The 14388-nt window shown below is 44.3% G+C and overlaps 1 protein-coding gene across 1 annotated transcript in view; it reads left to right on the top strand.

Annotated features, from left to right (window-relative positions):
* Positions 1–13278, top strand: part of LOC122942111 (zinc finger protein 850-like) — a 56850-nt gene extending 43572 nt beyond the window's left edge. The window contains exons 10-13 of the mRNA XM_044299608.1: positions 8823–8888; positions 8996–9096; positions 9171–9276; positions 11201–13278. Coding sequence (XP_044155543.1) covers positions 8823–8888; positions 8996–9096; positions 9171–9276; positions 11201–12303 — 1376 coding nt within the window. The 3' untranslated portion in view covers positions 12304–13278. The remainder of the gene's footprint in view (positions 1–8822; positions 8889–8995; positions 9097–9170; positions 9277–11200) is intronic.
* The last annotated feature ends 1110 nt before the right edge of the window (positions 13279–14388 follow it).

Below are 14388 nucleotides of genomic sequence, written 5' to 3'. Positions count from 1 at the left end.
GCAACATATGTTGCACAACAATTTTTATAATGATAGTGTATGGTGTTGCACTGCGATGCAACAGAAAAATCTATTTTGGATGGGTTTTTTGCAACTGTTGTTTTGCAATATGTCACAGTGCGACACCATAGACAAATGTCGTGTAGCCCTAGCCTAAATACTACAGATCATGCCACAAAAAATTAGCCATCACAGAGCTCCATATATTTAAATATAAAATAAAAAAATATGGGGGAAGGGGGTCAGAATATGGCAATGCAAATTTTTTATTTTTGTAAAGTATTAAAACACAAGAAAAACTACCGTATATAAATGTGGCATCGCTATGATCAAACTGAGCCTCAATAAGGAGTGAACATACCATTTTTACCGCATAGCGAACGCCTTAAAAACCAGACCCAAAAAAGCATTTTTTTCAGTTCTACCTTATTTGGAATTTTTGTTACCAGCTTCCCACTACATTGTCTGCAATATTAAATGGTGCCATTACAAAGTACAACTTATCCCACAACAAAAAAGAAGCTCTTATATGTGAAATAAAAGTTATAGCTCTGCGAAGGCAGGGAGCGACAAATTGGAAAATTGCTTGGTAATGAAGCAAGGCAGCATTAGTCATAGACTACATAACGTATACTCATCTGCAGCGGTGACATGCCCGTATACGCCAGACACTGCTGTGGGCAAATACTGGTTTCGGTGGTATACAGCACACTATAAACACAGCCCGGCTGGAGGATTCTTTTATCACAAAACGCTGCTTTGACTATTTTTTTTTTTTTTTTAAGACGCACAAACCCTTAGGCCTAGTTCACACGTTAGTGTTTGGTCAGTGATTTCCATCAGTGATTTTTTGCCAAAACCAGTTGCAGATCTTTCCATTCTACCTTATCAGTGGAGGCTCCATTCCTGGTTTTGGTTTAAAAATCACTGATGGAAATCACTGAAGTGTGATGTCCCCCCATTGTCTTATAGGTGCACCTATATTGAGAACGGAGCTCCCATTAATTTCTATGGGGCCAACGGAAATAAACGAGCCAGTGCTTGGCTATTTTCGCTGGCCCCATAGAAAATGAATGAAGTGCAGCTGCGCATGCGCAGTGCGCTTTCCTTCACTTGCGGGGCTCCGTTGTCAATATAGGTGCGGGCAGTGTCGGACTGGGGTACCTAGGGCCCACCAGTAAAATTTATTTTGGGGGCCCACCATACATACATACATTCAAATATAATAAACAATCTAACAAGTTTTTTTTATATGAACATGGTTGAGGTGCTGTACATTGAATATATGTATGCAGTGCAGTAAATAAAAAGTGTTATGTGCCACTTGTGCAGGAAGTGGGAGACTAGGGGCCCACCTTGATCAGGGGCCCACCGGGGGATTTCCCTGTACCCCTGTGGGCCAGTCCGAGCCTGGGTGCGGGAACCAGTGGTGGGACCTGCACCTATAAGACAATGGCATATCCCGGATATGCCCCCATTGTCCACAATGAGACATCATGAGGATAGGTCATCCGTATCAGATCGGCAGGGGTCCGACACCCGGAACTCCAGCCTTTCAGCTATATGAGGAGATGGTAAGTGCAGCACACATGTCCGGTCACCCTTCTCTCCACTGTATGTCTATGGGACAGCAGCAGCGGACATGAAGAGAGAAGCACTGTGTGCGCCATCTTCCTGTACAGCTGATCGGCTGGGGTGCAGGGTGTCGGACCCCCACCGATCTGAAATTGACCTATCTGGACAACCTCTTTAAAGGGATAGTGCCATCTGTTAAGGCATATTGCTAGGATATGCCATAAATGTCCGATACTGGTTCTCACCTCTGGGACTTGCTCCTGTCTCAAAAATAGGGCCTAAAATAAAGGGACAGAAAGCCGCACATGTATGACCGCCCTCCAGTCACGGTTATCGGAGTTCTGACCATAGCGAACTGCTGGATCGGCTATTTTCTTAGGCACATAACGGTGACCGCTGGTCCAGACGCATGCGCACGGTCACTCCATATAAACTCTATGGGACTGCAGGAAATGGCCAAGCCATGTACTCCGCTATCTCTCCTGAGGAGTTTAAAGGGGTTGTCCAGTTTTCTGATATTGATGACCTCACCATAGGTCATGAATATCAGATTGGGGGTGCCTGTTTGAAGGGCTGTGGAGTCCTTGCTGGGAGTCGGACCTATCTTCTGAGGTTAGGGTATCAGTAAAGCGGTGGACAGGCTGCTGCTACACCTGCACAGGGGGGCACAGAAGTCCCATCCTCATATTTGGTGGTGGTTCCCGAGGTTGTGCCCCCCGCTGATATAACTGTTACCCTCTATCCAGTGGACAGGTGCCTACTGGCAGTGCCTGACCAGATACTGTCACAGTAATGAACACAGCCCCCCTATTTGGAAGTGATTCGTCGCCGGGACCACAGAGCCTGCACCACGTGGTTTCCGACGTCACCAGCTCGTGGAAAGGAAGGGACGGGAAACGGGACTACAATTCCCGACATGCACCGTGGAATCCCTGTCCTGGGGCGGTGACCTCATCACTGTGCGGCGCCCGTGCCCGGAGCGGTAAGTGGCCCTGGCTGACCGTACCTAGGTATGTGACCGTGCACCTAGCGTCCTCCACTAATTACAGGCAGGTGACGGCAGCCTGTGCTCCCGGGATCGTCAGTGGTGACGTCACTGCCGGCTCATTACACTGGGCAGCTGTTACATTGCTGTGTGTTGCAGGGGGTTGTTACTTGGCACCAGTGTCATGTGTCAATTGCTAGACGTCAATATTCTGTTACTTTCCTATCCTAGTGCCCACTTCATTAAAGGGCTTGTGGTATTTATTATGGAAGCCACTTACTAATGTATTGTGACTGTCCATATTGCCTCCTTTGGCTTGATTCATTTTTCCATCACATTATACACTGCTTGTTTCCAGGGGATATGGCCTCCGCTGCAGCACAGATACCAGGTGGCCAGGGCGGGAGCTGCTGCGCATGCGTGTTTATGCACACTGCTGTGTACAGCGCTTTTTCCTATAGTGTGCAAGCATGACCACTATAGCATGAATTGGAGGGTGGTCGTAACCATGGAAACTAGCCGTGTATAATGTGATGAAAAAAAATTAATCAAACCAGCAAAGGAGGCAATATGTAAGTACATTAGTAAGTGCCTTGTAATAACGTTCTTGACTTAATGCCATTTGCTTAAAGAGGTTGTCTGCTTTTTCTTTTTTTTAAATTGAAGACCTATCCTCAGGATAGGTAATCAATAGCAGATCGGTGGGGGTCTGACTCCCGGAGCCCCTGCCGATCTGCTGTATGAGGAGAATGCAGTGCTCTTTTTACCTGCTAACTGCAGCAGTCAGCAGCTAGAATTACAGCTCCGCCATCTCATTGGTCATAGGTCAATGGGACGGCATAGTTGTAATTACACCCGCTGCAGTTGCGACAGCGAGCAGGTAAACAATGAAGAGGAGGCTGCGCTTTTCTAATCAATGTGGTTTTTTTTATTGATTTTGAGACATACGAAAGATCATCAATGAACAGTTACATAGTCAGCGCTTCACATAGCCACATTGGCAGCGCGAGGCTGCGCTTTTATGAGTGCTGCTTTCTCTTCAAACCAGGGTGCTGGGAGTCGACCCTTCCCCCTTCCGATCTGATATTGATGACCTGCCCTGAAGATAGATTATCCATATAAACAGGCTGCACAACCCCCTTTAAAAAACAATGGGCCTCTTGTAGCACCTGCCTATCTCCAGTCTCGCAGATGAAAGTCTATGGAGACAGGAGGAGGGACGAGGAGGCAGCTGCCGGCCAGTAAGGGGTTTATTACCTCGCTCTGAACAGTGTTGGAGGCTTATCTTACTAGATATAGTAGAGACTAAAGTACTGCAGGTGGTATGTCTCTCATTCAGGAGACACCTCCTCCTCCTCTTCTCACGTGTGCAGCAGGCGCCATATTTACCCATTGCTCCAGCACCGCACATGGATAGCACTGGTAGCGAAAGGGTTAAGGGGTTTTGTCATCAGGTACATCCCAATAAAACAGTCTCACGTGAGACTTGTGCTTGACAGTTGAACATAATGGTCTTGGTCCCATCTTCCTAGGTACCTGCATTCTTGAGAAAATGGAAGTTTTGTAATATGCAAATGGGCCCCTAGGAGCCACAAGGGTGGTGCTGTTGCACCTCAAAGTTCACAGGAGCATGTTCAAGGGCCTCCATTCATGTACAGCGCGTGCATAGAACAAGCTCCCGCAGGACTTCATGGCCAGGAGTGAGTACGTCTTCACTGCCTGGCCCTGTCAGTCAGTGGCGGGGTACTGGCTGGTATCTTGGTACCAAAGCCCACTTCGGCATCCTATTTTAAAATGTTTCTAAATATGCGGACATTCACTGAAATATCGTGCAACTTTGGGCAAGACGAAGTTTGGCTACACGGAGCCAATACATTTTAAATGGGTTATCCAACCCCAAAAATGCCCCCCCCCCCCTCATGTATCTTAGCATGTACATATCATATACACTACTTACTATAGCCTTACCTTGTTGAGACTAGAGGTTTTCTATGCTTAGAAAGCTAATACATACCAGTGGTTTAGTCACAGGCATGATTATAAAGAAACAAGTAATATGTATTAGCATGGCAAGTATAGAAAACCACTCTTGTCAATATAATAAGGCTGTAGCCTTCTGGTAAGTGATCAGCTTTGCATGTTGATGTTCCAGGTTCATATCCCAGGAGAGACTTCTAAAAAAAATTTCTTCAGTTATTTTTTTCCTAAATGGCTATAATCCTACTATATTGAGAATAGAGCCTTTCTATACTTGGAAAGATAATGCAGATTACTGGTGTCTTTATAATCATCTAAGGCTACTTTCACACTTGCGGCAGTGGGATCCGGCAAGCAGTTCCGTCGACAGAACTGCCCGCCGGATCCGCCGATCTGGATGTGACTAAAAGCATTTGTGAGACTCAGCCCCAATGCTATTATTACAATAGAGGGAGGGAGGGGGGGGGGGGGTTGGGGGGGTGCGCACACTGGCCCCAATGTATTAAAACAATAGAGGGAGGGAGGGGGGGTTGGGGGGGGGGCGCGCACACTGGCCCCAATGTATTAAAACAATAGAGGGAGGGAGGGAGGGGGGTGCGCACACTGGCCACCAACGAGTTAACAACAGGGGAGGGGGGGGGGCCGCACAATGATATTCAAACTGGGGAGGGGGGGGGGGGTCTGCCCCCTGCTGCCTGGCAGCCCTGATCTCTTACAGGGGGATATGATAGTACAATTAACACCTTCAGGTGCCGCACCTGAAGGGGTTAATTGTGCTATCATATCCCCCTGTAAGAGATCGGGTGCTGCCAGGCAGCAGGGGGCAGTCTTGTACACAGTTTGTAGTGTATTCTAACTAGAAGCGTCCCATCACCATGGGAACGCCTCTGTGTTAGAATATACTGTCGGATCCGTCTGTATGAAACTAAAACCTACGGCCACGGATCACGGACACGGATGCCAATCTTGTGTGCATCCGTGTTCTTTCACGGACCCATTGACTTGAATGGGCCCGTGAACCGTTGGCCGTGAAAAAAATAGGACAGGTCATATTTTTTTTACGGCCAGGAAACACGGCTCACGGATGCGGCTGCCAAACGGTGCATTTTCAGATTTTTCCACGGACCCATTGAAAGTCAATGGGTCCGTGAAAAAAAAACGGAAAACGGCACAACGGCCACGGATGCACACAACGGTCGTGTGCATGAGGCCTATTTTGAATGACGAATCCGGCAATAATACATTCCTATGAGGAAAAATGCCGGATCCGGCATTCAGGCAAGGCTTCAGTTTTTTTTTTTGGCCAGAGATAAAACTGTAGCATGCTGCGTGCCTGATCAGTCAAAATGACTGAACTGAAGACATCCTGATCGGATTGCTCTCCATTCAGAATGCATGGGGATAAAACTGATCAGTTCTTTTCCTGTATTGAGCCCCTGTGACGGAACTCTATGCCGGAAAAGAAAAACGCTAGTGTGAAAGTACCCTAATGCCTGTTAGGCCTCCTGCACACAAACTTTTTTTTTTTCCATTTCCGTTCTATTTTTGCGGATTCCGTTTGCAGTCCGTATGCGGAACCAATTATTTCAATGGTTCAGCAAAAAAACGGAATGCACTCCGTATGCATTCCGTTTCTGTATTTCCGTGTATCCGTTCCGCTGAAATATAGAACTTGTCCTATTATTGCCCGCAAATAACGATCCGTGGCTCCATTCAAGTCAGTGGGTCTGCAAAAAATACGGAATGCATAGGAACACATCCGTTTTTTGCAGATCCATGCCCACTTTGCCCATGTGTATACTGTTAAAACACATTACTGTACATTATATTAATGATTAAAAATTTTATGTTTCTGTTTGTGATCCGCAAACAACGGATCGCATATGGAAACCATACAGAGATTTTTTGCGGAACTACGGAACAGAAACAAACAACGGATCCTTTAAGGCTGGGTTCACACCTGAGCGTACGCGCTGTAAAACGCTCAACAAGGAGAAACCAATGCTTCCCTATGGGAATGGTTCACACTTGGGTGTTTTACAGCGCGAACGATCGCGCTGTAAAACGCCCGACGCCCCAAGAAGTACATGAGCTTCTTTGGGGCGTTTTGTCGCGCGTTCCCGTACATAGACTTTCGGGAACGCGCGACAATGGGCATTCGCTTGTCTCTGTATGCGCGATTGTAAACGCCGTACAATCGCGCATACAGAGCGCTCCTTTCAGAACGCTCAGGTGTGAACCCAGGGTTACTGTAAAATACTGAAAAAGCCATAAGGTCGTGTGCAAGAGGCCTTACTCTGATACCTTCACCCTATGCCAGTCATTGCTCCAAGGATTCAGCCCCGCCCTCTGGTGCTCTAATGTGCTAATTTGCATATGAATAAAAACACACCACTCACCCTATAAAACCGTTAACATAGCATGTGCAATAAAGTACCTTCATTCCTGCATGGGTCCTCTTTCTTTTATTAAACTTTTCATTCAGATGAAAAAGCGATTTTTCTGATATGCAAATTAAGTCTCAAGGTGCCCAGAGGGGCGTCATTACTCTGCTCTAGTGCCCAGTAACGCCCCCCTGCAGTGCCCAGCCCGCCTTTCTTCCAAGCCCAGCACGCCTCCTAAGAAATAATTGTACTCCCACATACTTGTCGAACGGCGCCGCCCCCTTCACTAGGTCATTTAATTTATTCACTGCACCGTCCTTGCTTCCTCCTCTCTTGGCCTCCGAAATCCCGCGCAGGCGCAGTATCGCTGAGTGCCTGCGCCTGTACGATACTCCTGCTCCAGAGGGCAACAGCCTCAATAGTGTCACTGGACATGCGCCGAGCCCAGTGATGTAATCGGAGCGCAGGCACACAGGAGTATCGTACAGGCGCAGGCACTCAGCGATACTGCGCCTGCGCAGGATTTCGGAGGACAAGAAAGGAGGAAGCAAGGACGGTGCAGTGAATACATTAAATGACGTAATGGAGGGGGCGGCGCCGTTCGGCAAGTATGTGGGAGTACATTTATTTCTTAGAAGGCTGGGCACTGCAGGGGGGCGTTACTGGGCACTAGAGCAGAGTAATGACGCCCCTCTGGGCACCTTGAGACTTCATTTTCATATCAGAAAAATCGCTTTTTCATCTGAATGAAAAGTTGAATAAAAGAAAAGGGACACATGAAGGTACTTTATTGCACATTGTTATGTTAACGGTTTTATATGGTCAAAATAGGTGACAGATTCCCTTTAACATACAGACAAAAGAAATGTATAATCTTTATCAGCACAATCAACCTTACGAGGCAGTATGCCCGGGTTAAAATGGTTGATCATCCTGATTAAAATTATAACTTTTTGCATATCCACATACCAAGACCCATAACCCATTTATGTTTCATTCTATGGATCTGTTTGAGGACATGATTTTTGTGGATGACTTGTACTTTTTATTGATATCATTTTGGGGTACGTAACATTTTTTGATCACTTTTTATTTAATTTTTTTCTTTATTATTTAATAAAACTTTTTTTAACCATTTACTAGCTTATGCTGTAGAATGCATTATATTAGCAATGCTATACTGACAGTCACCATTAGGGTGCGCCAGAGAGGCGCAGCCCGATGGAAAACACTGCAGGCAGGCTTGGGGCCTTCATTAGGTCCCAGGCTGCTATGCACAGACATTGGCACCCCACAATCTCATTCATAGGGTGCCGATGGGAAATAGAGTTAATCCACTTCATGGTCACTATATATGCTGCAGCGTCTAAGGGGTTAAACTGCCTTGCTTCATACTTCTGACGATCAGGGCTGTAGGAGCAGGAACCTTGCCTCTACATAGAAGACTCGTGCAGTGCTTAGACTGGGCCACCTAAGGCCCCTTAGTGTCCACTGTAAAAAGGCCTATTGGTGGTCACTAAGGGGTTATGCAGTTTTTTTAATACAGATTTTGGCAAGGAAAACACGCTGGCATGCTTGTCAAAAATCCACCATGAACATGCCCTAAATTTGCGGAACCTGTGTTTACTTGCTTATAAGGCATTTCAGGGATCCTTGCAAATCTCTCAAAAATGACTAGAGAGGTGAAAGATTCTGGAAAAAGTGTCATCCTCAAATCTCGTTCCTGTCTGTATACGTGGTATTAACCAGTGTTTTCTTCTACACAGGATTCTGCAGTGTTAAGATTCCTATAAATGTTTGACAAATGCCAAAGATGGATGTGGAGTAGAGCGTAAGATCTAGAGACTCCATGTGCAGCAACGATCAATGAGATCTAATAAGCACAAGACCTCTAAAACAAGTGTCAGACATTAGGATCTGTCCGAAACCATTATATATGGAGGACCAAAGTCTCCCCACGTCACCAGGTAAGAATAGGCATTTATTTGAAGGTTGATCATGAGGAGAGCCAAGTCTGGCTGCTATGGGCAACTGCTCTTCCCTCCATTGTGTTCACTGTGCGTGTTTCCTGTAGATGGATCTAGTAAGAGCAATACACCAGAGAGATGTGAGAGTCCTTATTATTCTCAGGATTGGTCAGAGGAAGATGAGGATGACGACCCACAAGATGAACAGGTACATCATTGAAATAGACCTGCTGAAGAGTCCTTACATGAGACATAGTGTCATCTTTTATGCTTGCGTTTTAGGCAGGTAACCTGGTTATTGTAAAGGTGGAAGAAACAGAGGGTGAAGAGGAGTATGCAAGGAGTGAAGTGCATTACAATGGGGATTACCTTACAGATATCAGCCAAGGTGAGATATCACGACAGCAGCTTTAGGCCACCCTCTCGCAGTGTTTGGTGAGTAATTTCCGTCAGTGTCTTTGAGCCAAAACCAGAGGCGGAGCCCATACAGAAATAAGACATAATGGCAACATTTGCACCTCTTCTGTATTTTTGACCTGCACATGATTTTGGCTCAAAATTGCGGGTGCACAAAATACGGATACCGACTATGTTGCATTTGCATTTTATGCAGGCCCATTGACTTCAACGGATCCGTGGTCCACATTTTTTGCCCAGGTATAGGACATGTTCTATCGTTGCGCTTTCCACATCCGTATGGCCGTTCTGGAGAAAGATAGAATATGTCTGCAAAATGCAGACCACAGACCCATTGAAATCAATGGGTCCAAAAAAAAATGAGGACGGCACACAGACCGCAACCAGTATTTTGTGGATCTGTGTTGTGTGGACCCCAAAACGGATATGGTCGTGTGCATGAGGCCTAATAATGAGGAGCTTCATTACTTGCAACAGGGGCGGCTAAGACCCATCCTGACATTGATGGCATGTCCTAGCCAATCCCTTTAAATACATGGCTCATATGTCCTTAACCCTCTCACTACCAACACCGTACATGTATTGCGGTGGTTACCGTCAATAATGCTGATCACGGTCATTAAAGCCTTTAGATGTCATGATCAAGTGTGATCACAGCATATAAACCTTGAAAAACCCCGGAAGCGCGTGCTTCAAGGTCATTATCGGCATCCCCTTGAGGGCAATGGGGATACTACCCAGCGTATTATAGCTGCATTTCTTATGTTGGCCAGCAGGTGGCAGGCCTTTAATAAATAATAAACATTTCACATATTACCATGCACCTGTATGGAACATGGTAATATTGAATAGAAAGAAAATTGAGCATTGTAGACTCCTAGACTGGCTACCAAAACATAAAAATAAAATAAAAAGTATCAAAATTGCAGATTTGCTATTTTTTTTATCGCTTCTCTTACCCAAAAAATGTAATCAAAAAGTCACACACACTCCAAAATGGTATCAATAAAAACTACAGATCGTCCTCTGCAAGACAAATGAGTCCCCACACAGCTCAATAGACATAACTATAAAAAAAGTTATAGAGGTCAGAATATTGTGATGCAAAAAACTATATTTTTTTAAGTTTTAATTTATTTTTACAGCATTTATACATATAAAACCTATACACATGAGGTATTGTAATCGTACTGACCCAGCGAATCAAGGGCACAGGTCAGTTTTGCTGCCGTAGGGACAAAACCATTAAAACAGTGGAGGAATTTATTATTATTTTTTTCCCCCCACTACATTGTATGCTATATTAAATGGTGGCATTACAAAGTACAACTTGTCCTGCATAAAACAACCCCTTATATGGATATGTGAATAAAAAAATAAAAAAGTTATGGGTTTATGAAGATGGGGAAGAAAAATATAAATGAAAAAACCTCCAGTATACAAAGGGATGATGTGCAACATCTGTCACCAGTTTTCTACTGCCCTCACTTTTCAATCCTAACAGCTCCAGCGCAGGCCAATGAGTCCCTGTATTAATGCGCCCACAGCTCTCCCTGCCCACCTGCCGCTGATTTGACTTTTTTTTCCCAATTGAATCAGTGGCAGGTGGGCAGGAAGAGCTATGAGCTCATGAATATTCCAGACGCGTCATTATGCACGAGAGCAGTTCAATACAAGATTTGGGTAAAATGGCTGGGTCAACAACTAAAGAAAGAGACCCAGCATTTTGTCACCATTATTTATTGCCCTTAGGACACCATAAAACTGGTGACAGATTCCCTTTAAGTGGTTGAACAGACAAAACTGGGAGTATGGTAACTAAGTTGGCTATTGCTGAGGCGGTTCTCTTGTATGATGAAATTAACGGGTACTTCAAATTACCTTATTTTCAACAGATGGAGAAAGTAATAGTAAGACCTCAGATTTTAAGACTGAAGAGAACGATGGAGATTACCCCAGTAGTCCAACTGATTACCCTAACCATGAAGATGTTTGCCCAGATACAAATGATGTTGCTGATACATTCTTTTCATGCACTGAATGTGGCAAGTGTTTTAACCAAAGAATAAATCTCATGAGACATCAGAAGATCCACAAAGGAGAAAAACCATTCCCATGTTCCATATGTGGGAAGTGCTTCACCAACAAGTCTGATGTGGTTCGGCACCAGAGAATTCATACTGGGGAACGGCCATTTCCATGTCTGGTATGTGGAAAGTCTTTTTCGCAGAAATCTGTTCTCATACAACATCAGAGAATTCACAATGGTGAAAAGCCGTTTTCGTGCTCTGAATGTGGCCGTTGTTTTACACAAAAATCTATTCTTATTAAACATCAGAAAGTTCACGCAGAAGAACGGCCATTTTCCTGTCCTGTGTGTGGGAAATGCTTCACAAGGAAATCTGTTCTTCTCGAGCATCAGCGCAGCCACTTCTCCGAGAATCCCTTCCCTTGTTTTGATTGTGGACAGTTTTTTCTGGAAAAATCTGACCTTGAAGAACATCAGGTGATTCACAATAGTGAGAAGCCTTTTTCATGTTCTCAGTGCGATAAATACTTTAAATTCAAATCTGATCTAGTGCGACATGAGAGAATCCACACTGGGGAGAAGCCATTTTCCTGCTCGGAATGTGGGAAGTGTTTCTCTCAGAAGTCTGATGTTGTCATACACCAGAGAATTCATAAAGGAGAGAAGCCTTTCCTGTGCATAGAGTGTGGAAAATCCTTCACACAGAAGTCTGTCCTCCTCAATCATCAGATTATGCACACAGGACAGAAGCCCTTTTCCTGCACCGAATGTGGCAAGTTTTTCACTCGGAAATCCAATCTCATTAAACATCAGTCCATGCATACGGGGGTTAAGCCATTTTCATGTTTGGACTGTGGTAAAAGCTTTACGCGAAGATCTCGTTTCCTCAAACATCAGGAGAATCACAGAAAACCTGACGAGAGCCAGAGACAAGAACTCTTGTATGACAAGACCGAAATTCATCAATAGCAACCTGGGACCTATGCTGATATGTCTTTCACTCAGTGTTTCTAACCGGTGACTCGACTTCCTCAATATGAGGATGTATTCTTCTGGCAGACCAGAAACCTGCTAAACTGAACTTTCTGCCTTTTCCGCAATCAAACAGATTGATAAATTGCCTTTTGAAGGAATTAACGAAAATTATCCAGTCCTCCAAACCTTGACGCACACTAAAATGTTATGATTGTCAGGATTGTCCCACAGAAGTCTTGTGATCTTTGTCAAATTTATTGTATGATGTTTGGAAAGATGTCTACACTGTTGACTCAATGGAATTGTAGTGTATATCTATGTCAATATCTATTTCATGTTAAATTAAGTATACTGATTGGATTTTATCCTGCTCTTCTATGTGTATTCAGTTTTACCAGTCCTATAGGTGACTTCTACGCAATGATCATGAGGGGAATTTTTTTTTTCTCCGTTTTGCACGAGCCAGAGTTGACTTAATTTATCAAGCATTTCATGTTGTATGATATATCAAATAATACATGTCTAAAGATGATACCTCATGTTTTATGCCACTCATTGCCCAAGTTTGCCAGTTTTTTTCACTTAGTTGATAAATCTGGTGTACACCTAATTATCGGTAATATGGCTACCCACACCTACTTTTCCACCCAGAGGGGCACAAAAAATGTTTTACAGCAGAAAATCAACGCATAAGTTTCTCCCCAAATGGTTTTGTCCCAGCACAAATCCAACCATAAATTTCCTCCCAAATGTTTTGGGCTTCTGCATAACCAGTATCCATATACCTGCACCACTGGTTATCACAGAGAACCATAAAATAGGTGGTTTTGTGAAAAAGTTAACTATAGAAACTATATAAATCCACAAAATATGTGTAATTGTACAGACCTACAGAATGAAGTCAAAGGGCATCTGTCAGCAGATTTGTACCTATGGCTGACCTGTGGTATGTACACTTGGCATCTGTGTTGGTCGCATGTTCATACAGTCATGTGAAAAAATTAGGACACCCTTTGAAAGCATGTGGTTTTTTGTAACATTTTTAATAAAAGGTTATTTAATCTCCGTTTCAACAATACAGAGAGATTAAAGTAATCCGACTAAACAAAGAAAACTGAAGAAAAGTCTTTTCAAGATCTTCTGTAAATGTCATTCTACAAAAATGCCTATTCTAACTGAGGAAAAAGATAGGACACCCTTGCCCCTAATAGCGAGTGTTACCTCCTTTGGCTGAAATAACTGCAGTGAGACGGTTCTTGTAGCCATCTACCAGTCTTCGACATCGGTCTGAGGAAATTTTACCCCACTCCTCAATGCAGAACTTTTTCAGCTGTGAGATGTTTGAGGGGTTTCTTGCACGTACAGCCCTTTTCAAGTCACCCCACAGCATCTCAATGGGATTCAAATCTGGACTTTGACTTGGCCATTCCAGGACTCTCCATTTCTTCTTTTTCAGCCAATCTTTGGTTGATTTACTAGTATGTTTTGGGTCATTGTCATGTTGCATGGTCCAGTTCCGCTTCAGCTTTAATTTTCTAACTGATGGTCTCACATGTTCTTCAAGCACCTTCTGATACACAGTAGAATTCATCGTGGATTCTATGATGGTGAGCTGACCAGGTCCTGCTGCAGCAAAGCAGCCCCAAACCATGACACTTCCACCTCCATGCTTCACAGTTGGTATGAGGTTCTTTTCTTGGAATGCTGTGTTTGGTTTACGCCAAACATGTCCTCTGCTGTTGTGTCCAAATAATTCAATTTTGGACTCATCTGTCCAAAGAACATTATTCCAGAAGTCCTGGTCTTTGTCAACTTTATCTGTGGCAAATGTCAGTCTGGCCTCGATGTTTCTCTTGGAAAGCAAAGGTTTCCTCCTTGCACACCTCCCATGCAAGTTAAACTTGTACAGTCTCTTTCTGATTGTAGAGGCATGTACTTCTACATCAACAGTAGCCAGAGCCTGCTGTAGTTCTCGAGATGACACTTTAGGGTTTTTGGAGACCTCTTTTAGCATCTTGCGGTCTGCTCTTGGGGTGAACTTGCTGGGGCGACCAGTCCTGGGCATGTTGGCAGTTGTTT

Source organism: Bufo gargarizans, chromosome 6 (assembly GCF_014858855.1).
Source record: "Bufo gargarizans isolate SCDJY-AF-19 chromosome 6, ASM1485885v1, whole genome shotgun sequence".
In the NCBI taxonomy this organism is placed as follows: domain Eukaryota; kingdom Metazoa; phylum Chordata; class Amphibia; order Anura; family Bufonidae; genus Bufo; species Bufo gargarizans.
Note: the sequence above shows the minus strand (reverse complement) of the source record. Positions and strands in the feature narration are given on the sequence as shown.